The sequence below is a fragment of the Cnephaeus nilssonii genome (assembly GCF_951640355.1).
Source record: "Cnephaeus nilssonii genome assembly, chromosome: 20".
Lineage (NCBI taxonomy): Eukaryota > Metazoa > Chordata > Mammalia > Chiroptera > Vespertilionidae > Cnephaeus > Cnephaeus nilssonii.
This window is the reverse complement of record NC_137091.1, coordinates 3,893,433-3,916,995: the sequence shown is the minus strand read 5'-3', so window position 1 is coordinate 3,916,995 and position 23,563 is coordinate 3,893,433. Positions and strand designations below refer to the sequence as shown.

General features: G+C 46.4%; 1 protein-coding gene across 3 annotated transcripts in view; it reads left to right on the top strand.

The window, feature by feature from the left end:
• The window catches only part of FTO (FTO alpha-ketoglutarate dependent dioxygenase), a gene marked incomplete at its 5' end in the record, with an annotated part of 299,032 nt that overhangs the window by 13,658 nt on the left and 261,811 nt on the right, over positions 1 to 23,563 (top strand). For 2 of the 3 annotated variants that reach the window (XM_079759889.1, XM_079759890.1), the window contains one exon: positions 17,131 to 17,196. The exons of the other annotated variant lie outside the window; for it this stretch is intronic. In XM_079759889.1, coding sequence (XP_079616015.1) covers positions 17,131 to 17,196 — 66 coding nt within the window. The remainder of the gene's footprint in view (positions 1 to 17,130; positions 17,197 to 23,563) is intronic. 3 annotated transcript variants of the gene reach the window in all.

The window sequence follows — 23,563 nt, the reverse complement described above, 5'->3', positions numbered from 1 at the left end:
ATAAAAATGGTTTGATGGGTGACCAGATCTTTGGGTCTGTATAGTTTCCCATTGAGACTACTTCGAAGGAAGGGGATGGTGCTTATTTGCTTGTTTATGTCCTGGCGTGTATAGTATAATCAGTCTTGTTGTTTTAGAGTACAGTTTGTCAGGAGAGACTGTAGCCTGTCCTGGTTAAGAGCATGGATTTTGGAGCCAGGCTGTTTTTTTATGGTTGTTTTTTTTTTTACCCCCCAGACCTCCTACTTAGTGGCTGAGAGATCTTGGGCAAGTCACCTACTGTCCTTGAGCCTCAACCTTCATCTGTAAAATGGGGATAATAATAGTTGTGAAGATTAAGAGATTTAATATCTATAAAGCATTTAGAATAGTGATGTGCATATATTAGTATTCTAGTATTAAGTATATCAATACTAGAATTCTAGCATTAAAAATTATTCTAGTATTAAGAATATTAAGTAATATTTTGGTATTAAGTATAATGATAGTTGTTGGAATATATAAGTGCTCTTTAGCCATTAGCTACAATTATTGCCATGGATGTGGCTAGAGGTAATGAAATTATTTTCACATGTGATTTATGAAGGCAACTTTGTAAAGGTATGACCACAATGTGTATAGCATATAAGACAGTGAAGGATTTCTTATTTAAAATATTTTTCTGATTACATAATTATTTATTATTTTAGAAAAATGAAAAAAATATAGAAAAATATCAAAGAGGAATTTAAAAGGTTGCCTGTAATCCTCCAGGGATAACCGCTATGTTACTTAGTATGCACACTGGTGTATTTCTTAAAATATTATTATGCCTATTATATGTCCAATATATACAGTATGATCCCAATTTCATATAAAATATATGGACACATATTTATATAAGGTATATTTTAAACAATTGGAATCATAATGTGCATATTTTGTACTTTGCTCTTTATTGTGAATATTTTCCATGTCATTACGATTATATAGTATTTCATCATTTAGATTTTTTTCCTGCTATTATAAATTACCCTTCAGCCTGGCCGGTGTGGCTCAGTGGTTGAGCAATGACCCATGAACCAAGAGGTCACCGGTTCATTTCCTATTTAGGGCACATGCCCAGGTTGTGGGCTTGATCCCTAGTAGGGTTGTGCAGGAGGCAGCCAGTTGATGATGTTTCTCTGTCAAGGATGTTTATATCTCTCTATCCTTCTCCTTTCCTCTCTCTCAAAAATCAATTTTAAAAAATCAATCAATCAAGAAATTATCCTTCATTGCACATAAATCTCTGGTATTTTCCATACGGTCAATTAGAAGAAGGTGGATTGTCAGGTTAACATTTGTAAAGATTTTTGGTTTGCATTGTCAGATGCCACGCAGACGGTGATGCCGGTTTCTGCTCTGCTCTGGGAGTCATCATAACATGAAAATATTTGCCAGTATGGACAATGCTGTAGAAGCTCATTGCTGAGTGAATTTGTATTTTCTTAATTATTAAATACTAGAGGCCTGGTGAACGAAATTCATGCGGGGGGAGGGGGGTCCCTCAGCCCAACCTGCACCCTCTCCAATCCAGGAGCCCTCGGGGGATGTCCAACTGCCAGTTTCAGGGATCGGGCCTAAACTGGCAGTTGGACATCCCTCTCCCAATCCAGGACCTCTGGCTCCTAACAGCTCACCTGCGTGCCTGCCCTAACCACTCTACCTGCCTGCCTGATCCCCCTAACTGCCCTCCCCTGCTGGCCTGCTCACCCCTATTAACTTTTTTTTTTTTTTTTAAATCTTACCCCTTCATACACAATTGTATTTGACTTCCTTATTGGCTTCTCCCTCTCACACATTTTTTCTCTTTCCTTTATGTAACACTTTTTCCTACTGACTCATCATTTATATACTTTTCTGTCCTCTTTATTTCCTACTTCTGTTCCATTATCCTTCCCATCTTTCTCCTATCCTCCCTCCCCACATTCCTTCTTTTCTTTATCTTTACCCCTGCCCACCCTCCCCTTTTCCTTCCTTCCCACTTTAATTTTTTACTTCACTTCCTCCGTCAGACCTGCTTTGTTCCCTCCCCCATTTCTTCCTTCTTCCCATTCTCCTTTTAAGCTCTACCGGCTCCCCTTTAAAACTTTTCTTCCCTCCCTCTTTCTCTCTCATCCTACCTTTTCCATACATTCTTCTCTACATACTTCCACTGTTTTCATATCTATCTACCTGCCTACTTATTCACTATCATTTATCTTTTTTCTTTTCTGACTCGTACTTTTAACATCTGTTCCCAGTACACAACTATACTTGATTTTCATTATAGCTCCTACAGTTCACTCATACATCCTCTTTCCTTCTTTAACGCTGCTCTCTACTGACTCCTTTATAAAGTTCTCCCTCCCTCCCTCTCTCCCTTCTTAAAGCTTCTTTTGGGGGGGGTGCGGGGGGGGGGCATTAACCCCAGCCCAGGGCTCAGCCCCCGGCCAGGTGTTTGCTGTTCCTGCCACCATCCTGCTCCCATTTCCTGCCCGGGATGCCTGGCCCAGTGAGGGTGGCCAAGGCCCGTGCGGCCCGGGCGCTGCTGCTGCCGTGAAGCAGGAGTGCCTCCACCCACAAGGCCTCGGACCATCTACCACTCCGGCCCGGACCCGTGGGCGCCTCCCCACCAACGGCCTGCACCGGGGGCCACTGCCCTCCTCCCGCGTCTGGGCGGGGCTCTCACTCCGCCCCTCGCTGGGCCCACCTGCTCCCTACCTCCCCCCCCCCCCCCCGTGATTGCCACCCCCTCCCGTGTGCAGCCCCTGTTTCCTTCCCTTTTGCATTCCTGTGTCTTTTTCTTGTTGCCTTTCTGTATTTCTGTTTCTCCTCTTGGCCTGTCTGCAGGCAGGCCTGCCTTCCTCTCCCTCTCCTTTCTTATCCCCTCCTATCATATCCTGCCCTACCCTGGGCCTTGCAGCTGCCTGAGCAGAGGGCAGGGACGCAGCCTGCTGGTCCCGTTGTGACGTGATGCTGTAACAGATAATTTGTATATTTCTCTATTATTAGTATAGATATGGTTGAATTCCCTCCTACCGTGTTTATTGGCCAAATATAGTTCCACTATAGTTCCTTTGTTCATTTTACTAATATATGTTTATTTTTTCTTGTTGATTTATAAGAATACTTCATAGATTAGGGATGTTATTTATTAATCATGTAATGGAAATATTTTTCCTAGTTTATTTATTGCTTGACTTCTACTTTTTGGATTTTTGTTATTCAAAAGTTTTCCTTTGTGTCTGTATGGGGGAAATTTTCCCACCTGGCCACCTGTATGTCCTTCCAGTTATTTTATGTTTTAATTTTTTTCGTATAATTCTTGTAATGCATCTAGAAGTTTAGTATGATATGGAGTAGTTATCTATCTTTTTCTTCCCAAATGGTTAACCGGTTATTCCCACTACCTTTACTGACTAATTTGAATGTCAGAATATTCAGATCTGCTTTTTATTCTGTTTATTTTGTTTGTTATTCTTGACACACCAGTCTAATGATCAGAGTTTAATGATACCTTTCAGAGTCAACCCCACCCATCACATCCCCACCCACCCCACACAGGAATTAACCAACTCCAAAACTTTTCATTGTGTTGTTCAGACTTCTATGCTTTCTTAAAAAGTTATTATTAAAGTATAGTTGGCATACAGTATTTTATTAGTTTCAATGCACAACATAGTGGTTCGACATTTATATATCTTACAGGTAATCTGCACACCACGTCTAGGACTCACCTGTCACCAGGCCACGTTACCACACTGTTATTGACTATATTCCCCTTCACCTTTTCACTCTTCCCTCCACCCCACCCTCCTCTGGCAACCATCAGGTTGTCCTGTGTTTCTAGGAGCCTGTTTTTGCTCTCTGTTGTTTTGTTTGTTTGTTTCCATGGCTCTTCACTAGAGATAGCAGCTGCTGTCGCCAAGGAGCCCTTCTCTGTAGTTGGGAGGCTGAGCTTCTCGGATTCTCTCTGTCGTTACCTAGGTCAGCCCTGATACGAGTCCCTCAATCTTGTTTCTTCAGTCATAAAATGGGCATTATCCTCAACTCCCCTCCCTGCTTCAACCGAGATGTCAAAAGATAATGAATGTAAGAGAATTTTGAGCAGTAAATATGTTATCCTATATAATAAAAGGCCAGGGACCATAAGCATAACGACTGTAATGACCGCTCGACCAGTCGCCATGAGGTGCATTGACCACCTCTTGGTCCCCCCCGCCCCCGGGCCTGCGAGCAGGGCCTCACGGCGGCGGGCAAGGCAACTCACAGCTCGCAGCAGCGGGCGGGATGGTGAGCAGCGGCAAGCAGAGGTGAGCTACGCACGCACGATTTCGTGCGTTGGGCCTCTAGTATGGATATAAAATGATGTACAATAGAAAGCTTTTACTGGTGTCTTATCCACCACTCCACCAGCCCCATTCCCAATATAGAAATGATGAAGTTCTTTGGAGCAGATTATTTTTTTAAATATGGCCCTGGCTGGTTTAGTTCACTGGATAGAGCGTCGGCCCTCAAACTGAAGGATTGTGGATTCGATTCCAGTCAAGGGCATGTACCAACTGAGCCACGCAGGCCAGGGCTGATTGACAGGTTGTTTTTAATCTAAATGCAGAGTGATAATAGTTTTCTGTGTAATTGTTAAATATTCTCTTTTAGAATAGCATTCACTGAAGGTCATCATATTGACCGGGATGAGATATGGTTGACTCATAACATTTCTTGGCAAATGGCAGCACATAGAGACTGCGAGTTGTGTTTTTTGTTTTTACAGAGCATTTAGTTACCCTCAACTCTCTTAAAAATATATATTTTTTTATTTCAGAGAGGAAGGTGGAGGGAGAGAGAGATAGGAACATCGATGATGAGAGAGAATCATGGATGGGCTGCCTCCTGCACACCCCACGCTGGGGATCGAGCCCACAACCCGGGCATGTACCCTGACCAGGAATTGAAGTGCGACCTCCTGGTTCACAGGTCGACGCTCAACCACTGAGCCATGCTGGCCGGCCTACCCTCAACTCTTGATTTGCTCTCTATCAGCAATAGAAGGCATTTTGTTTGCAAGTGTTTTGTGTATATGTAAGGCAGACCACCGGAAAGCCTTAGATTTTGGCGGTTCTTTACCCAGCGCTGTGAGTTTCAGAAGAGTTTTTTCTGAGCCACCGAAGTGGCCCGACTCATCTGGCCATTCCGTCTCCTGCTCTTCCTCCTGTTTTTATTTAAGACTATAAAGTTACTTTAGTGTAACTGCTGCTGTCACCTTTGCCCTCAGCTAATCAAATAGTTTACCTTCAGGGAAGCATTTATCTCCCACTTTCATTATTATTATTTTTGTAGCTGTAAAGATAGATATTTTATGTCTGCAGAAGGCTGTAACAGTGAAACGAGGTATCGATCTGCTGTATTTAGCAATTTCTCTCCACCTCGCCATCAATAGCATGTCAGCCTCTGTCTGTACCGTGGTTGACCTCACAAATAGCTCTTTATGCTCCCATTGGATTCAAATGATATAGTATGCTGAAAACTAAATCAATGAATGATTATTAAGTTTTTAGTATTATTTCATGACCCGGAGGCAACTGGTACCCCTGGCGCGGAACACTTGGGTGCACAATGAATATGGCCAAGTGAGTGTGTCTGGCTTTTGCTCAGCTGAGAGGTGGGGAAGCAGGGCCACTGGCCTGGGTTAGCTCAGACTCCCAGACTAATGATCGTCCAGCGCTTAGGGCCTTCAGGGAAGCATCTCGCCTCGCAGAATCAGACACAGAGAAGAGCAATCTCTCCAATGAGCTTTGTTCCCTGCCCCCACCACCATGAGCAGGTAGCAATGCGTCTAAAATTATTTGAGCTCTAAGCATGTGGCTTTTGCTTTCATTTACAGAGGAAAGATAAACACAATTAGATACCATGTCATTCTGTCCCTGAGGACCTAACCGAAAGGCACCCCGTAAGAGGAGGGAGAGCCACCTTGGTCCAGGTCTAATGGGACCCTTGGCTGCTGTCAGCGCCTGGAACAGATACCACGTGTGCGAGTTCTGCTCCTCTCCTGATCAGTGGAGTGTTGAGCCAGCAGGAGCCACTAATTTGACTGCTTGTGAATGCTGCCGAATCCAGCAATAACATCCTATTAATAAAAGCCTAATATGCAAATTGTTCCCCCAACCGGGAGTTCGACTGCTCGCTATGATGTGCATTGACCACCAGGGGGTGGGACGGAACATCGTGGGCCTCGGCGACCCGGGGCTGGCAGCGGGCGGCAGTGGAGGCACCGCCAGCACCGATGGGCCCTGACGAGAGCAGGACCGCAGTGAGATGGTGGAGCAGGTGAGCGGACGGCGCCAGGCCAAGGCGGGTGCGAGTGGGGCTCAATCACCACGCCAATTGCCCCGCAGATGGCGACCAGTGGTGGCGGCGGGAGACAGGGCTGCCGCCTGGCTCCCAGACGCTGAGGGAGCCAGGTGGGGGCCTGATGACTCAGGCGGAGGGGGGTGCATGGGGGCCTGGGAGCCCAGGTGTTGTCCAGGGCCCAGAGGTCAGCTGGGACCTGCCCTTCCACACCAGACGCTCGCGCTTCCATCACCAGCCAGGCCTAGGGACTGCACCCGTGCAGGAATTTTGTGCACCAGGCCTCTAGTTTTTATTATAACCTTGCTGAATCACATATATTTAATGACAGAGCCTTGTAGATATTGACATTTGGGCTATGTGGAAAAGTGGGTGGGGGGTGATAGAGGGTGAATGGGGAAAATGGATCATGTATGAATCAAATGTATTTGTCTCTAAGAAAGTGCCATTTTGGTATATTCCTTTGTCCATCATCCCAGTTCAGAATGGTGGGGTATTGAGGAACTCAATCTACTGATTGACAAGGACTACTGAGGAGTTCATTTATTGATTCCTTCCTCAGAAGTTACTGAGAATCTACTATGTTCTGGTTAGGGAGATAGCATATGAGGTCCAGCCCTCCCTCTTCCTGGAAAAACGGACATGCTCACTTTCTCAAACCTGAGAAATGTCCGCCTGCCTATTCCTGCCAGCTGCCATACCCGCCCCCGTAAGATGATGAAGATGGAAAGTAAATGGTGGGTTTCCTGACCGCAGGCTGATGTCCAGCCAAGTCCTGTGTCACCTGCTTGGCAGGAGGAAGTGGGGAGCCCTGCCGGAGCAGGAGCAGGAAGGCCCGAGGAGGGAGTTTGGCCCCGCCCTCTGGCTGTGGGGCTGACGACAACAGATTCGGGTACGAAGCCCTCTTTTCCCCACAGGAGAGACCGCGCTGCCATTTTTGTAAATCGAGCATTGGGCTCTGGTCCCATCAGTCTGCTCAGAGATCTGCCTCTTCTCAATGCTTGGTACTTCTGTCACTCATTATGGATCTGCGACCGGTTCATGAGCCAATCTGCTCTTGGAGCCATTTAAAGTTTTGTCCTGAGTGCCATGAGATGACTCCGTGGTGGCCTAAGAAGGACTTCTTTGTATTTGCCCTGTCTCCATCCACATTGAACTTGGAGGTTCCGCCCAGGTCTCAGGTGAAGGGACTGAGGGAAGAAGACCCTGCCCCTGAATCCAGCCTCTGCGATTTTGTGCCCCATGGATGCCTGGATGAGAAGTGAGGAATTTCCTCCTAAAATGACCCCTCAGGAAAGAGAAGCCTTATTCAAATTCTTACCAAGTCTCTTGTCTTGCAGAATGCTCCCTCGGTTGCTTTATTTTGAACAGCGGCGCTGTTTAAGCAGCTGTCCCCACGGAATGTGAATAGGTACCTGTGGCTTAAGGTATTTCTCTTAATTGGAGCTACCCATAGTCATCTGGGCTGATAACCCTAATTTCTGGTTTTGCCCAAGAGTGGGAGATGGATGCGTGCTTATAGGTCACGTAAAACCACTTACGCGTGGTTCCCCGTAGCTCTGTGTCGGACGCTGAGTTCTTTTTGCTAGAGCATAGGACAATTAGTTGACCTCTGTCTGTACAAGCTTTAATAATGGTGTGTCTTAGTCTCCCTTGTTCCTTCTAGTTGAGAGGTTATCTTCGCTCCCCAGACTTACTTAAGGAAGTGATAGTGATCAGGGCTTAAGGAGTGACTTTAGTGCTGCAGTCGATGTCGCCCAGCACCTTTATATAAGGGTCATTTTCAAGTTCATGCCACTAAAGGCTGCCTCTGATGAGGGCTACTTATGGCTCTATTTGTGGCTAGAAAGCCCATTGTTGGTGAAAAGGGTATAAGAAGATCTGTCCAACTTAATTCTTGCTCCGCGCCAGTCACTTTTAGAGACAATCATACGGCTTCTAAAGAAGAGGAGACATTTCTTGTTACTCAGTCAAGATCAGGGAGAAAGCTCTTCGTCGATGTATGTTAATGCATACATCTGAGTGGAGCCACGTGCATCTACTCCATAAAGGAGGCATAAGATCTCAAACTTAGAATTACAGATGGATGTATTTATGTCAGATGCTAAACTCTGCACCTTTTGTGAGCAAACTAAAAAAGAAAACGTATTGATAAGTCACTGTGTACTTAAAATTATACCGCTTTCATGAAGTGAAATTATATAAACAGTTATATTCACATGCTGTCATAGTAAGATGATAATATTAAGATGAAATGATATTTTTTTCGACTATTTTTTAAAAAATTGTACACACTTAGGAACATTGCTGGAAAACGGACGCCTGGATTATTCTGTGCCATTTTTAATTGTTCACTTAGATTAGAAACTCCCTACAAGAGGAATAGACGGATTTCACATTCTCTTTCCCTTCTTCAGGATCTGAGATTGTGTACGTGTCTGTGGCTACCTAGGCGTCTAAAAGCATGGCATGCTTAAAAGCATGGCTGAAGACTGATGCTTCACGGTAGACTTTGCATGCGTTTGTGACTTGAAATAGGGGAAAAAAAGTCAAATCAGAGACAGCTTGAATGGCAGGCTGTCGGTGTGGAGCCTCGTGAATTGGCAATGGTCTCATTTAGGACCTTCAGACGGTCTCCGCCCGGACAGAAGGAGGAGGTTGGGCATGTTCTGGAGGAGACAGCCACTCCTCGCCGCCGCGCAGGAGGCAGCCGTGCGTGACAGTTGCCCTCCGTTGCTGGCTTCTCGGAGCTTAACCTCTGACCCTCCGCTTAGTTGCTGCGCAGCGGTCGGAGCAGGTTGGCGATGGTGGTGAGTGACGGGCATTGGCCTGCAGCGTGCTTGTCATTATCGGGCTGTCAGGAGGACGTTTCCATCCGGGCGGACCCCTCTGTGCAGCAGTCCATGGTGCTTAGCTTCTGAGGCTGTCAGCCCGTGAGCCAGCGTGCATCCAAATCGGAGGACCGAGGGTGTCCCTCTTCTTCTCTTTCCCTCATTTCCCCTTTTCTTCTTTTTTCTTTTTTGGTTAAATAGATTCAGATGACGTTCACAGGGCCCAGAGGTTGATTCTGCTGCCACGGTGAGCAAAGTGCACGCCGTCCCCTGTGGCCTGCGTTGTAAACAGGCCTGAGCAGCTCTGCCGTCCCGCTCGCTCAGCCTTGGCCTGCGCCTTCCGTCAGCTCCAGCCGCGGGTTAGGTCTCAGGGCCTGGGTGCCGCCCCGTGGTACCCGGGGCGAGCGGACAGCATGAAGCGCTCCCCTCGGTCTCTGTGATGTTGCAGAGGGATGGGGGGCCAGTGCGTGTGATTTGTGCAGCAGGAATTAGAATTGAAAATGGTAGAGGGCCGCCTGGGAAGGCACATGGGCATTTTCCTTAATTATCGTCAGCTGAACGCAGGGCGTAGGCAGAGCCACGCCCTGGGAACATGCTTCCCCAATGAGGCTGGACATGTCAGTCAGTCCTGACTTCACAGCAGCCCAGGTGTGGGCAGGGGCGGGACTAGATATGTAAATGTAGGCCGATAAAATAAATGCGTCTTCCTGTCTCTCCATCAGAGAGAAATGGCGGCGTCCCACCCAGCTCCCAGCTTCAAATCTATTTCTGGGTCTTCTTTCTTTATTTCCATTATTTCTCAATCCCTGGCCGCCTCCACTTAGAACCGGTTCGTTCATCTCTCTTTCCATGCGGGACGCGGAAAAGGGAGATCCCCGCCATGTCTGGCCCCCGCCGCATCAGGCCCCCGCAGAAAATAAATAACGAAAGGTTGTGTGTGATTATCATCTCATTGGGCATTATTCCCCCTCATGGTAAAGAAATAGACACGGGGAGTCTAACTGGCTGCGATAAGTCTTAGAAGCTCCGGAGGTCTGTCTTTGGCAATATGTTTTTCAGAGATAGAAAAACACGTTGTGCCTGCGGACCAACGGGTCCCGGGTTCGATTCCAGTCAAGGTCACGTACCTCGGTTGCAGGTTCCTCCCCAGCCCCAGACCCTGGTCTGGGCTCGCGCAGGCCACCAATCGATGTATTTCTCTCACATTGGTGTTTCTCTGCCTTTCCCTCTCTCTTCCACTCTCCCTAAAAACCAATGGAAAAATATCCTTGGGCGAGGATTAGCAAAAAAGAAAAGAGAAACACAGTCATGAAAGCCCTCTTTTCTCAGAAGTTAGAAACTCTGCATTAACAAGCATCCTGAAAGGGGGTGGCGGGGAATGAAGGAAATACGCTCTTCAGGTATTTGCAAAGTTCGGGTTCCTGAGCTTGGTTTGCCGCTAGCATTGTGGGGTGGGTGGGGCGGGGAACCTGGAAGCCTGAATTTTCCTTTTCCTTCTGCCGTCTCCATCTGTGTCACCGAGCGGAAGTCAGGTAAACCCTCGGTCTCTGTTTCTTCAAATGCAGAAGTGGGGACACTAGTTGGTGAGGATGGAAGGCGTCCGTTTTGAAAAGTGCTTGCATTTGTCGGAACTCTGGGACCTCCAGAGGCACCTCCTGATCTCCTGGTCCTTTCCTCAGCGGGAAAGACTCCCTAAATAATCAGCAGGCGATGCTGGGGCAGGTAGAACACTCTAGAACTCAAAGCCGTCCATCGTTGTGCTGCCACTCTTCCCCCCTCCCGTATTGCTGATTCCCGTTAATCAAGCACTCACACCACCAGCCTGCGGTGCCCGTGTCGGGGGGAGCAAGGCTGGTCTAATAATCAGATACACGTGAGACAGGTCAGCCAGGGAAATAACCCGGTTTAATACGTACATGTGCATGGGAACCCCGCAGACACGAGAGCGTCAGAGCCCCCACATGCAGGAGAGGTGCCGAGACAGAAAGGGAAGGTGGGCGCCATAGACATCCTGAGCGAGGGATGAGGCCGGTGCCTGGGCTTCAAAGGCTGCAGGTGGGATAAGATCCGACATTTAGTAAATAGACGTGGCCCCGCCCTCTAGGTCAAGAGCGGTCATCTCCGATCACCTCTTCTTATGGGCCAGGGCCTAATGCAAGTACTTCTTCTGGGTGGCTCAAGGAGGGGCAGGAGTGTCTCTTGCGCCCCAGGCTAAAAGGGCCCTGAGCTCAAAACAGTCCACCCACAGCCACCCACGCACATGGTGGATTGACATGATGTGAACTCCCTTCTTCCCTCCCACCCAATCATTCATTCATTTGCTCACTTTACAAGTATTTTTTTTAAAGAAATTTTTATTGATTTTTAGAGAGAGGGGAAGGCAGAGACAGAGAGAGAGAGACATCTATGTGACAGAGAGAAACATCGATCTGCTGCCTCCTACATGACCCTACCAGGGATTGAGCCTGCAACCCGGGCATGTGCCCTGACCTGAAATCGAACTGGCAACCTTCTTGTGCACAGGACAATGCCCAGTCAACGGAGCCATACCGGCCAGGGCTCAGCAGGTACGCTTTGAGCTTTGACTATGTGCCAGCCCGGTTCTGAGTCCTGGGATTCAGCCACGAACCCGGCCGGCAGCACCTGCCTTCCTGGAGCTCAGATCCTGCAGGGCGAGAGGGAACAGGAACCCGTATCTGCCTTTTGGTAGCTCCCGGTGCTGTGAGGGAAAGGGAGCAGATGAGAGGAGGCGCTCTGGGTGCATGGTCAGGGAAGAGGCCTCTCGGGAGGGTTCCTTCCGGGGAGAACTGACTTCCCCGGGAGGCAGGGAGCCCTGGGAAGCCGGGGAAGGGCTTCCCCACTCCTGCTCCTCCTTCGCCTGGTCCCCAAGTCCGGCCTCTGTCCTAACGTCTTTCCTCCTTGCGTCTTCCTGCCAGGCCTGTGTCCGGGCTTTCTGTTTCCTTCCCTCCCAGCTGTGGTCTCCCCTCCATCAAGCTCTTTAAAAGTGTCCAGTGGCTTTGCTGCTGAGCACATGGTAAAACTCAGACCCCCTGGCCTTGCCCTTTCCCATTGTTTGAGTTTCTTTTATTATTTGGGGCTGCCCCTGCTCCCCATCCCCATTCCTATCACATCACACCTGATACCCCTGCAGGATCAAAGTGGGGCTTCTGTGCTGGTCCGTGAGCCGTCACCCAGACAGAGAGCAGATGACCTAGTTTTCCACGGTCGCCTCCAGGCTCCTCCGATTGCTTCGTCCTCGTCCCTGGCGGTTACCTCACTGTGCCTTGTTAGCCATTTACCGACCGGTCTGTGAGCTCCTTGAAGACAAGCGCTGTGTTTTCATTCGTGTCTGGTATTTTCAGGACCTGCTATAGTGTCCAGAACAAAACAGACACTCGACAAACTGTCAGCTGGTCGAGATCTGTGTGGTTGAGGCCTGGAGGTGTCAAATCCCTTCCCAGTTCCCAGCCCAGCCCCAGCGCGGGAACTCTGAAGTCTGTTTCAGGCCAGGGGGAGGTTAAGGCACCCAAGGGCAGACACTGCTTATCTTGCTTTTATCAGCTGCCGTGTCAACGTGCACTAAAACCTGCTCTCCTTTCTGGCTGGTGAGGACGGAAGGAGAGGTGCCGGAGGCAGCTACACCCTCACCTCTCAGAATAACAGCAGGCGGAAAAACCACAAAAGGCCAGCCGAAGGCTAACGTTTTTGCTCCCGATGTCTAGGGGAACAGGGAGCTTTGTAACAGTAGAAGGAATGAATGAGGAAGGTAAAAAAAAAAAAAAGAGTCTGGTTTCCTAAGAGAGGTTTGAGGACAGGAAGGGACTTAAATCACAACCCTATACCATCAGTCAGGTTATTGGCAGAACCCCAAGACCTGAAGTCCTAGAGGGAGCTCCCCTTTCTGTTTGTTTTCATATTTATTTAAAAAATGTTTTTATTGATCTCAGAGAGAGGAAGGGAGAGGGAGAGAGAGATAGAAACATTAATGATGAGAGAGAATCATTTATTGATCAGGTGCCTCCTGCACGCCCCCTACTGGGGATCAAGCCTGCAACCCGGGCATGTGCCATGACTGGGAATTGAACCATGATCTCCTGGTTCATGGGTCGACACTCAACCATTGATCCACACTGGCTGGGCGACTATTTTTTTTTTTTAAAACAACTCTATTGAGATATCATTTACATGAAGACAGTTTACCCATTTAAAATATGCAAGTCAGTGTTCGGGATTTGTTGTTGTATATTTGCCGGGTTGTGGGATCATCCCCACGGAAGTCTAATTGTGGAGCTGTCTCCTCTGAGAGAAAGCCCTTCTCACCAGCTGTCCTTCCCCATTCACGCCTCCCTCTTCCCAGCCCCGAGCAGCTTCCTATAGACTCCCCGTGCTAATAGATTTGACTTTTATAGATACGTCATATAAATGGAATCAAAATAGGTAGTCTCTCATGACTGGCTTCTTTTACTCAGCATAATCCATATGTTTTCAACATCCATCCATGTTGCAGAATATATGCATCCTTCATTTCTCTTTGTGGCCGAACAATATTTCATTCCATGGATGTCCCGCATCTTACCCATTCATTACGGGGTGACATTAGGTCGTTTCCCTTTTGGGGGCTATGATCAAGAATGCTGCTCTAAACATTTGTGAACCAGTTTCTGTTTAGGCATATGCCTTCATTTCTCTTGGGTATATCCCTAGGAATGGAATGACTGAGTCATATGGCTCCCCTGTGTAACTCTCCGAGGATTTGCCCAACTGTTTTCCAAAGCGATTGCATCATCTCACATCCCCACTAGCCACGCACACAGGGTTCCTTCCGTGCCTCCCCTCCTTGCTGACACTTGTTACTGTCCATCTTTGCACCTCTCTCTTTTAATTCTCATACGTCTGTGAGTCAGCCAAAGAAAAATACTCTTACTGTCATTTCATAGGTGAAAAGTCCAATATACAGATGAAATGAGATGCCTCGTCTGTGTGTGGCTGGAAGGGGGCGGGGAGGGGCAGGCATATTCAGAAGAACAAGTCATTCAAAAGTGCTTTCAGGGTTTTTGAATGAGAGACTTAGAGCTATGGTGGAGATCCTGTTCCCCACCCCCACTTTTATTTTTAATTTTATTAGTATGATTGTATGTCTTTTGCCTGCATTTAAAAAAATTAAAGTATAACTCACATAACGTATAATGAACCCTTATAAAGTGTATGAGATAGCAACTCTTGTTCATGTGTATGTCTTAGTGCTTCTAATAGTAATATTGTCTTTAAAACATGTGCGTCTGATGAAAAACACCTTTGTTTTTTGTTTATAAAAAGAGGGAGCCGGACCAGCGTGGCTCAGGGGTTGAGCGTTGACCTATGAACCAGGAGGTCACGGTTCAATTGCCGGTCAGGGCACATGCCTGGGTTGCTGGCTTGATCCCCAGTGGGGGGCAGCCGATCAATGATTTTCTCTCATCACTGATGATTCTATCTGTCTCTCCCTCTCCATTCCTCTCTGAAATCAATAAAAATATGTATTTTTTTTAAAAGAGGGACAAATACAAAATTTGATCTTCAGGGAGCCATCAAAGATATACAAAGGAACAAGAATACAGGGACCAGAAGCCACTTGTTTTAAAATAATTAAGATAATTATGTTGACTTTCTTCTGTACTTTAGATATAGCCTTTTCAAAATTAGAAATATATGTCTGCCTTGTGTTCCAACATGAATATTTAGCAGTGTCCTCTCTAACCCTAGGATCACCCGGTAAATGTTAACAAGAAGCACAGAACTGTGTTTTCCCTGTCTCATTGTTTTTCTACAGGAGTGGTGACAGCTGGAATGACTTTATGTCATTGAGCCCACAAAGCTGAATGTTACACGTGTAGTTATCTGGGTGGGTGTGCAGTGTATTTTTTCTTTAAAGAGCTGGACACAGTGACTGGACGTCAGCAGTTACAGCTGTTTTATAATCCTGAGGAATGTTGCAGTTATAAACATATATGGAGACAGAAATTGCAAATAAGAATTTTATAATAAATTATATTCCCTTATGTCTCTGCTAAGTGAATAGAATATTTTATGAAAATGTGAAACTTCTTTAAAAAAATTTTTTTTTAATTGCTTTCAGAGAGGAAGTTGAGAGGGAAAGAGTGATAGAAACATCAGTGATGAGAGAGAATCACTGATTGGCTGCCTCCTGCACACCCCCCTACCGGGGATCGAGCCCGCAACCTGGGCATATGCTCTGATGGGTAATGGATCCGTGTCCTCCTGGTTCATAGGTGGATGCTCAACCACTGAGCCACACCCACCGGGCAAAACGAGGTTTTCTTGGATTGTAAGATCACCTAGGTTACCCTTATTTGCTGTTTAACTGTAGTCCGCATGGAAACGTCCCTCACCACTAGGTGTCCCCTTTTGGTCCTGTCCTTCCTCCTGGGCCCAGGCTTTAGAAGGACCCTAAGGAAGATTAGACCACAGGAGACTAAAAAATGAAGGGCCCGCACTCTGATGATTCCAGTTGCCTTTTATTTTGGTCCTTTACTCTCCACTTCTGTTCCTGCTCGCTCACCGGCTGGTATTTAGGTAATAGATCAATTCTTTGGAAGCCTAGGAAATGCTTGATGCCGCTTTCTCATCACTGAAGGTAGTAAAGTGGGAGGAAAGAGCGTCTGTGTTAGGTAATAAAGTCATTGAAACACGCTTGCAGAGACCTTTAGGAATAATTTTAATGCAATTTATTATCATGGGAATAATGTGACTAGGCAAATCATGATTGCATTATGAATACTAATTTTCCTGTTCTGTAATAGGATCATCCTGGCTGTAACGAACATGGAGTAGCCTCTGTAATCCTCACAGGAGCCCTCCGAGGTTGCCATTTCCCCCCTGCTTTTCGAGATGAGGAAATCGAAGCTCAGAGAGTTGGATTAATTTGCTCCACATTTAATAGAGCTTGGTTGCTTCAGAACCCCCTCCCCCTGCCCCCCCCCCCACTCCATTTGGAAATTGTTATAGCATTATAGCAGTGGGTAAGTGGGCAGAGTTTGACTTAAGTCAATAACATTGAACATTCCTGTAAAAGAATTCAGCAGAGAGCACCCCTGGAAGTCTGGTTTGGCTGTGAGCAGAGAAATCCAGTTGTCTCGTGGAAGCGATCAGCGTGCCCTGGATGTGGGCACCCTTCAGGAAGGCTGCGGGCTCTTTGCAGAATTACAAATCGTGTACACACAGCGACCGCTTCCTCTCACTCGCCTACAAATGCCTCTCCCATTAGCAGGGAAACAGCAGGGCACTTGACAGCTCCTTGCAGGCCCGGAGCTTCATAGAATGGAACATTCTTCTTATTCAATTAGGGGCGCGCTCAAAAGATGGGCATGCAGCTAGGCCTAGGTTTTCTTGGAGGCTGCTGGCTGAGATGTTCTCTTGTACCTGAATTTAGATTCTGCATTCATTTCCAGATTTCTCCAGTTGCCTTAAAAAAAAAATCCGCCCATGCTAGTTTTCTTTTAGTGTCAAGTAATTTGATTGTGCTCATCAAGTACCTCTCCAGTGGACTCCCCAGTTGTGGCGGTGATTTCTGCAGACCACGGGGGGATGTATAACAAATGTGAGATGAGAGAGCTTTGTCAGGGCGGGAGTCGTCCTCTGGGAAGGTGGAGCTGGGAAGTGGGAGCCCTCCCCAGCGCCAACAGGCACCCCCGCCCCTCCAGCCCCCCCAGGTCTGCCTGCAACACCCTCTGTTCTCTCTCTTTGTTCCCCTTCCCAACTCGGGTCCTGGCAGGGATCTGTGACATTTCCGAGCAGATCAAATGAGCCCCTGACACCTGATTGCCCAGTGTCTGTTGTTTACAGTTGCTTTCCAGGATACCTAGACAAGATGGAAAGCTTAACGCGCAGTAATTAAACTTGCATCTGCTCTGTGACAGGACTCAAAGGCCTTTTCTTTCCCTCCACATAGGAATCTCATTGTAGAGCTCCTACTGGCTTTGACCGCGCAGCATCTGAAAAGGCAAGACGCGGACAGGTAAACAAGCATTGGTTCAGTCGACTGCCTGTCATGATGATGATGAATATTAAATAAGGTCCCCGATATCCCTTTCTACCTTGCCGTTCTGCTCTTCACCGACTTGTTTAGCCAGATTTAGAACTGGTCTTAAATGTGAGAACTGTAGCTTGGAGGTGATTTTTCTTTTTTTAAAAAATAAAATCTTTTTGAAAGAAAACAAACATTGCCCAACAATCTGGATGGGTTTAACACACCCTTTGGGTTGTACATTTCTCACAAATGCTAATGAATAATTCAGCAAAGGCAAACACAATCTGCTGGTGGCATCCGTGTTATTCACACTCGCTAATGAATAATTCCCTTTGGCTTTTGTGGCGCAGGGCTGAGGAGTGACTTCTGAGACTCACATGGGTGATTATTGGGCTATTTGTCAGTGTCCTTGGGGCATTGTGAGCCAAAGTCCAACTTGGCTACCCACCCCACATGCCTCCGCGATCCTTCTGGGAAACACGCAGCTCTCTCCGTCCCAGATTTTTAACCCTGGAATGTTGCTATGGGAGAGGCCATGTGCTAACAGGACTCAGCTTCCACTGTAGTTTCATTGAGTCACTTCCCTCATTGTGTCATTCAAATAAAGAAGTGTTTGTTGAGCACCTTAGACTAGGTCCACAGTACTGAGTGCGGCATTGTGGATATACAGAGGTAAGATAGTCTTTACGTGCTGTGCTCTCCAGGGGAGAGGAGGGTGTAAAGGAGGAGAGGTATGGGTCCTGGAGAAAGGGCTCAGAGTCTTTTTTTGTCAAAATGACCAGTTACCGGTTGGATTCTCATCCTGTCCTCAGACATGCGTTTCAGTGCATACGTGCTGTCGGTAGCGTTGTGTGATACTGCTTTAGATAAACCTAAAGTTTGATTCATCTTGTAAGTTTATTGGATAAGCCTGATAACATAATTCCAGAGACGACTAAGCAACCCTTGTTCATTTCTGCTGCACTGAGGTGAGGAATGTGCTATGGGGACCTGGCTTTACCAGCCTGGAGAGTCTAAGGATGGTGAACTGGATTTATTTCTGCATGAGTGGTCTACATACCACACCTTAGTAGTCATATGGTAGTGCATGACGGAGATTTGAGGCACGCCCAGCCTTGGTGAGGTCACTTCTGGCGTCCTGCATCGACTTTAGCTTTTTCTATAGAACTCTTAGCTGTTGCTCTTCTTTCTGAGCACACTGGGAAGACTACAATTCCCAGCTTCCCTTGCAGTGAGGTGGGATCATATGATTAGTTCTGACCAAAGAAATGGAAGCAGAAGTGCAGGGTATCATTCCTAGTCAAGACATTTAGGAGCTAGTGTGCCACTTGCGTGCTTTCTCTTTCCCTGCCACAGTGACTTTGGGGAGTCTGTGTTCCAGGTATTGGGGTCTCCAGTAGTCTGATCCGTGAATGACTGTGTGCAGTAGAGCCCACCTCTGCTTCCCACTGGCCCGCATTGGACAGTAAGAAAGTTTGCTGTATTGAGCCCCTGAGATTTGGAAGTTTATTCACCATGTAGCTTAGACCATTCGCACTAGTACAGGGGGATTAGTACAGGAAGAGATTGTGTGTGTGTGTGTGTGTGTGTGTATGTGTGTGTTATTAGGACCTGGTATTCAGCAGGTTCCAGCTAGCTTTGCAGAATGTAGCTTCGATGGGGAATTGGAGGGTAGGTGCCACTTAGGGGCAGAAAAAGAGCTTATTTCACCAATTACCAAGGCCTCTGTGGAAGAAATAACATTGGTATTAACAGTGTCTTGGAAATAAGCAAATAATTAATTAAAAAAAAAAGAACCACAATTGAATTGAGGCAATTATAACACATATTTTTGAATTTTAAATTTTATCCAGCATGTGTAGTTGGTAAAGTTAAACATGTAATTGTTCTCTGTGGGTATAGTTTTATACCCATTCTGGCCCTTGAGCTGAGAATGGTTTTTATGTTTCTAAAAGATTGTAAAGAAAAAAAAAAGTAGACAGAGAATATTCAGTAGGCGCCATATGTGGCGTACAAAGCCTGAGATATTTGCTATGTGGCCCTGTCGAGGACAAATTTGCTTTCCTTGGTTTATATCTTAACATCCCCACATACAATTATCAACAAGTATCCCGCTGGAATCTGAATTGAATCGGAAGGCAAGGGTTTTATGAATTTCTGTCTGTCGTGGTGCATGGAGCAATGTGCGTGTTCAGAGCAAGCTGACTTGATGGAGTTGCACAAGAGCATGGGAGATGAGACTGTTCCGAGGAGGAGGCCTGAGGGGAGAGCATGGCAGGCCGTGCTCTCAATGGAACTTTTCTTCTGTTTACTTGGATGGTGACAGCGGTGGGTTTGTTTAGACCTAATGTGTATGGACATTTATTTACTTTTTACATTCATTTTTATTATCAAATAAAGGTTGTATTTTGGGAGGTTTTAAAGATCTTACCTTGTACTCTGGCATCAAACCAGAGTTTTCTGGTTAACGTATTTGGCGTTGATGTTTTGGTTTCTCCTTTTTCCTCCTTATGTTAAAAAAAAATTCACTCACTGAATTTTTGTCTGTTTCTGTCTGTTCACTCACTTGCTCACTCATAGGTATGTACCCACAAGAAATGGAAGTATGTCCACACAAAAACTCAGACACAAATGTTTATAGCAGCATTATTCATAACAGCCCCCAAATAGAAACCAACCCAAAATGGCCATTAGGGCTGCATGGTTATCACAATGTCCTGTAGCCATACAGTGGAATATTATACTGCAGTGAAAAGGAATGAGGTTTCGATTCACACTGCAATATGGATGACCCTTAACAGCTTTATACCAAGGGAAAGCCAAACACAAAATACAAAATATTGTGTGAATCTGTTTATAGAAAATGTCTGTAATCGACAAATCTATAGAGACAGGAAGCAGATTAGTGATCGCCTAGGGCTGGAAATGGGGTGAGGTAGGGACTGAGAGTGAATGCTATGATATGGAATGCTATGATATGATGACAAAGTTCTAAACTTAGATTGTGTAGGTTGTGGTGATTGTTGCAAAGTTCTGTGAGTATACTAACACTAAAAACTATTGAATCGTGCATTCTAAATGGGTGAATTTAATTTTGTGAATTATAACTCAAGGATATTAGCAAAAATTATTATGCAGTGGATGGCTCATTTTCTAGTGATGCTGCTGATTTTGTACCCTCTTATTCAAGCAACAGTCAGATTAGAATCTCTTATATTTTACCTTTATTAATTATAATGTCCTGGAAGCAGAATTTGATTTATATTAAGTCCCCTTTGACCCAACTATCTACTTATGTGCATTTATTCCACTGAATATACTGGCATACATGTACAATAATTTTGTGGTGGCATTATTTGTAGTGGCAAAACATAAGAAACAACCTAAATGCCCATCAGTAGGAGACAGGTTAAAAGATAAAGGGAGATGTAGCCAGTGAACTATCCCGGTACCGCTAAGAAGAGATTATTCTCTCTGTGCCAATATGAAACCATCTTTAATATACTTAAATTAAAAAAGCAAGGTGCAGAATACTTGGATTTTCATTTGTGTAAAATGCTTGCAAAAAGATCCATTATCTCTGGAAAGATTCAACAGTAGTTACCTGTTTAAGAGAGAAAGTTTGGGTGAGAAAAGTAATAGGAGAGAGAGAACCTTTTTCAGGGTTAGACTTTTTTTGTACACTTTTTTTTTCTATAGCAGCATTATTCATAATAGCCAAAAAGTGGAAACAGCGCAAATGTTCATCAGCAGATGAACAAAATGTGGTGCATCCATATATGCATGTAAGTAGAATGTCTGCGTCAAAGGAGATTCGAATCTAAAGCACTTTTGCTTTTGGGAATTTTAATTTGAGGGTAGGTAGTTAGTGTTCAAATATTACCTTGAAGGTTTTTTTTTTAGTTGATTTCTATACTGCAGCTTAGCAACCAACCTTGCCCCTTCCCATCCATGTGGAATCATTTGTTTTAAGACTCATCCCCACCCTCCAACTGCTAATGATGGACAATTATGTGGTCCCGCTGTCATTTTTACAGTCTTCTTTTCCAGCTCTGTGGTAGCGGTGTATCTGCAGGGTGGGATGGTGGCTTGCAAGGGACAATATCAGATCACCCACAATTATTTTAATGTCTCCTGTGATATAATAAATGAAATTTATAAATATCTATATATATAAAAGCCTAAGTGACTGTTATGACCGGACAACCAGCCGGTGACTATGATGTGCACTGACAACCAGGGGGCAGACAATCAACACAGGAGCTGCCTGGTGGTCAGTGTGCTCCCACAGCCAACCTCCCATGGTCCCTGTTCCCCCATGGCTTCAGGAAACCCTGCGGTGACTCCTCTTATGATCCCTCTTCCAGGTAGGGCCTTTGACACATTCTTAAGGTTAGATGGACTAGTATTACCATTATTATCCAACTAGAGGCCCGGTGCACGAATTCGTGCACAGGTGGGGTCTGGCCGGCATGCCCTGATGGGGGTTGATTGGGGGCGGGGCCAGCAGGGTGGGGAGGGGCCACAGGAGGTTGGGTGGGGCTGATTGGGGCCCGATTGGGCCTGTTGGCCACCACAGTGTGCTGTCATAGTGACCGGTCATTCTGGTCATTCTGCAGTTTGATTGCTGGGCTTTTATATATATAGATGATGCCACTTGTGCTGTTACATTGGTGAAGAACCACATGGCTTTTTTAAGTCAGACTGGGGCCCGGGGAAGCCCGGAGAGCTTGTTGGCTTCCTCGTGATGGCACTGAGCTGGATCTGTGATCTAGAATTCCAGGCCCAGAGCTTTCTCTCTAAACGAAACCGATGTTCAAGTTCAAAGGTACCATGAGTTTAAGGGGGAGTCTAAAAATGAGTGGTGAATTAAGGTAAACAGCACTCCATTAAAACATCTCAACAAGGAAATACTTTGGGGAAAATAATGCTGTGTATTTAAAATTGTATTTACCTTCATTATACATCAAAGGAACTGACAAATCTCCTTGTAAAATACTGCCAGTAGGCTTTCAATACTCCTCCAGGTATTTCTACAACTTCCTGGTAGCAGGACAGCATCGCTGAAGGGATGGCTCCATCCGAAGTCAGCGTCGGGTAGGACTGAAGAGGGGCTTGTGTTAGAGCAACCCCACAAACCCGGTCCAGGTGGCTGTTGGCAGGCCAGAGCCCCGTCTTTCCTAGGAAAGGCCTGTTACTGCTGCTAGTTGGTGGGCACCACATGTGCCGGGCGGAGTAATTATGTTTAGCCGACTGACTATGACCAAGATTAATAGCTCTTGAAAGGGCTATAATGAAAGGCTGCCCCAACTGGCTTCTACATTCTTCTTTATTTATTCTGCTCTCATCCCTGTCACCTTTGGGCATCTGCCAGATGTCCTTTATGTGAGATCTGCCCCTCGGATGTGAAAGGCCTCTCTTTCTTAATGGTGGGAGGTGATTGGGTTGTAGGGCCGAGGAACGTGGGCAGTTGACCCGACCCAGAGGGGAGTCCCCTCGGGCCTGTGGGAGTCCCAGGAATGGGACACTCACTCCGGAGGGAGAGAGACCATGGGGATATTCCGCTGACTGATCCTGACCATGGAGGTATACCTCAAGGATGGTAGGGAGTCCTCCAAGGTTTCATTGTCAAATCCATAGACTTCAGTGGCTCTTCTGTTTGGAGCGTTCGCAAGTTTGATGAGGAATTTAAAAAAAAATATTTTTATTGATTTCAGAGAGGAAAGGAGAGGGAGAGAGAGAGAAACATCAATGATGAGAGAGAATCATTGACTGGCTGCCTCCTGCACATCCCACACTGGGGATTGAGCCTGCAAGCCAGGCATGTGCCCTGACCGGGAATCGAACTGTGACCTCCTGGTTCATAGGTCAGTGCTCAACCACTGAGCCATGCTGACTGGGCCCGATGAGGATTTTTTTGCCTGAAACCATCACTATTTCTACTCTTATAAAACTTGAAAACCTCCTTGTGGTAGAGACTGCACGTGAACTCCCAGATGCCTTCTCGCTGCCTCTATCATGGAGTTTTCAGGGCAGCCGCTGCCTGGAATACAGAGTGCATTTCCCAGCCTCCCCTGCAGCTAGATGTGGCCACGTGACTAAGGAAGAAGATCTATCCTACAGTTTCCCTCACAGAAAGCCCGGTGTACCCTTTGCCCCTTTGTGCGGAGGCCCGTCCTTTCATCCCGCTCCTGAAATGTAAGCGCTGCGCTCCGATCGTCAGCGTGCGGGCCGGTCCTATCAGCCTGGTTGAATCCACTGTCACTTTGGATTTTCTGTCACTTGCAGCCAAGCCTAATCCTCGATAATACACGGTTTCTACACGTTGCAGAAGAGGCAGATAATCCCGAGCCCC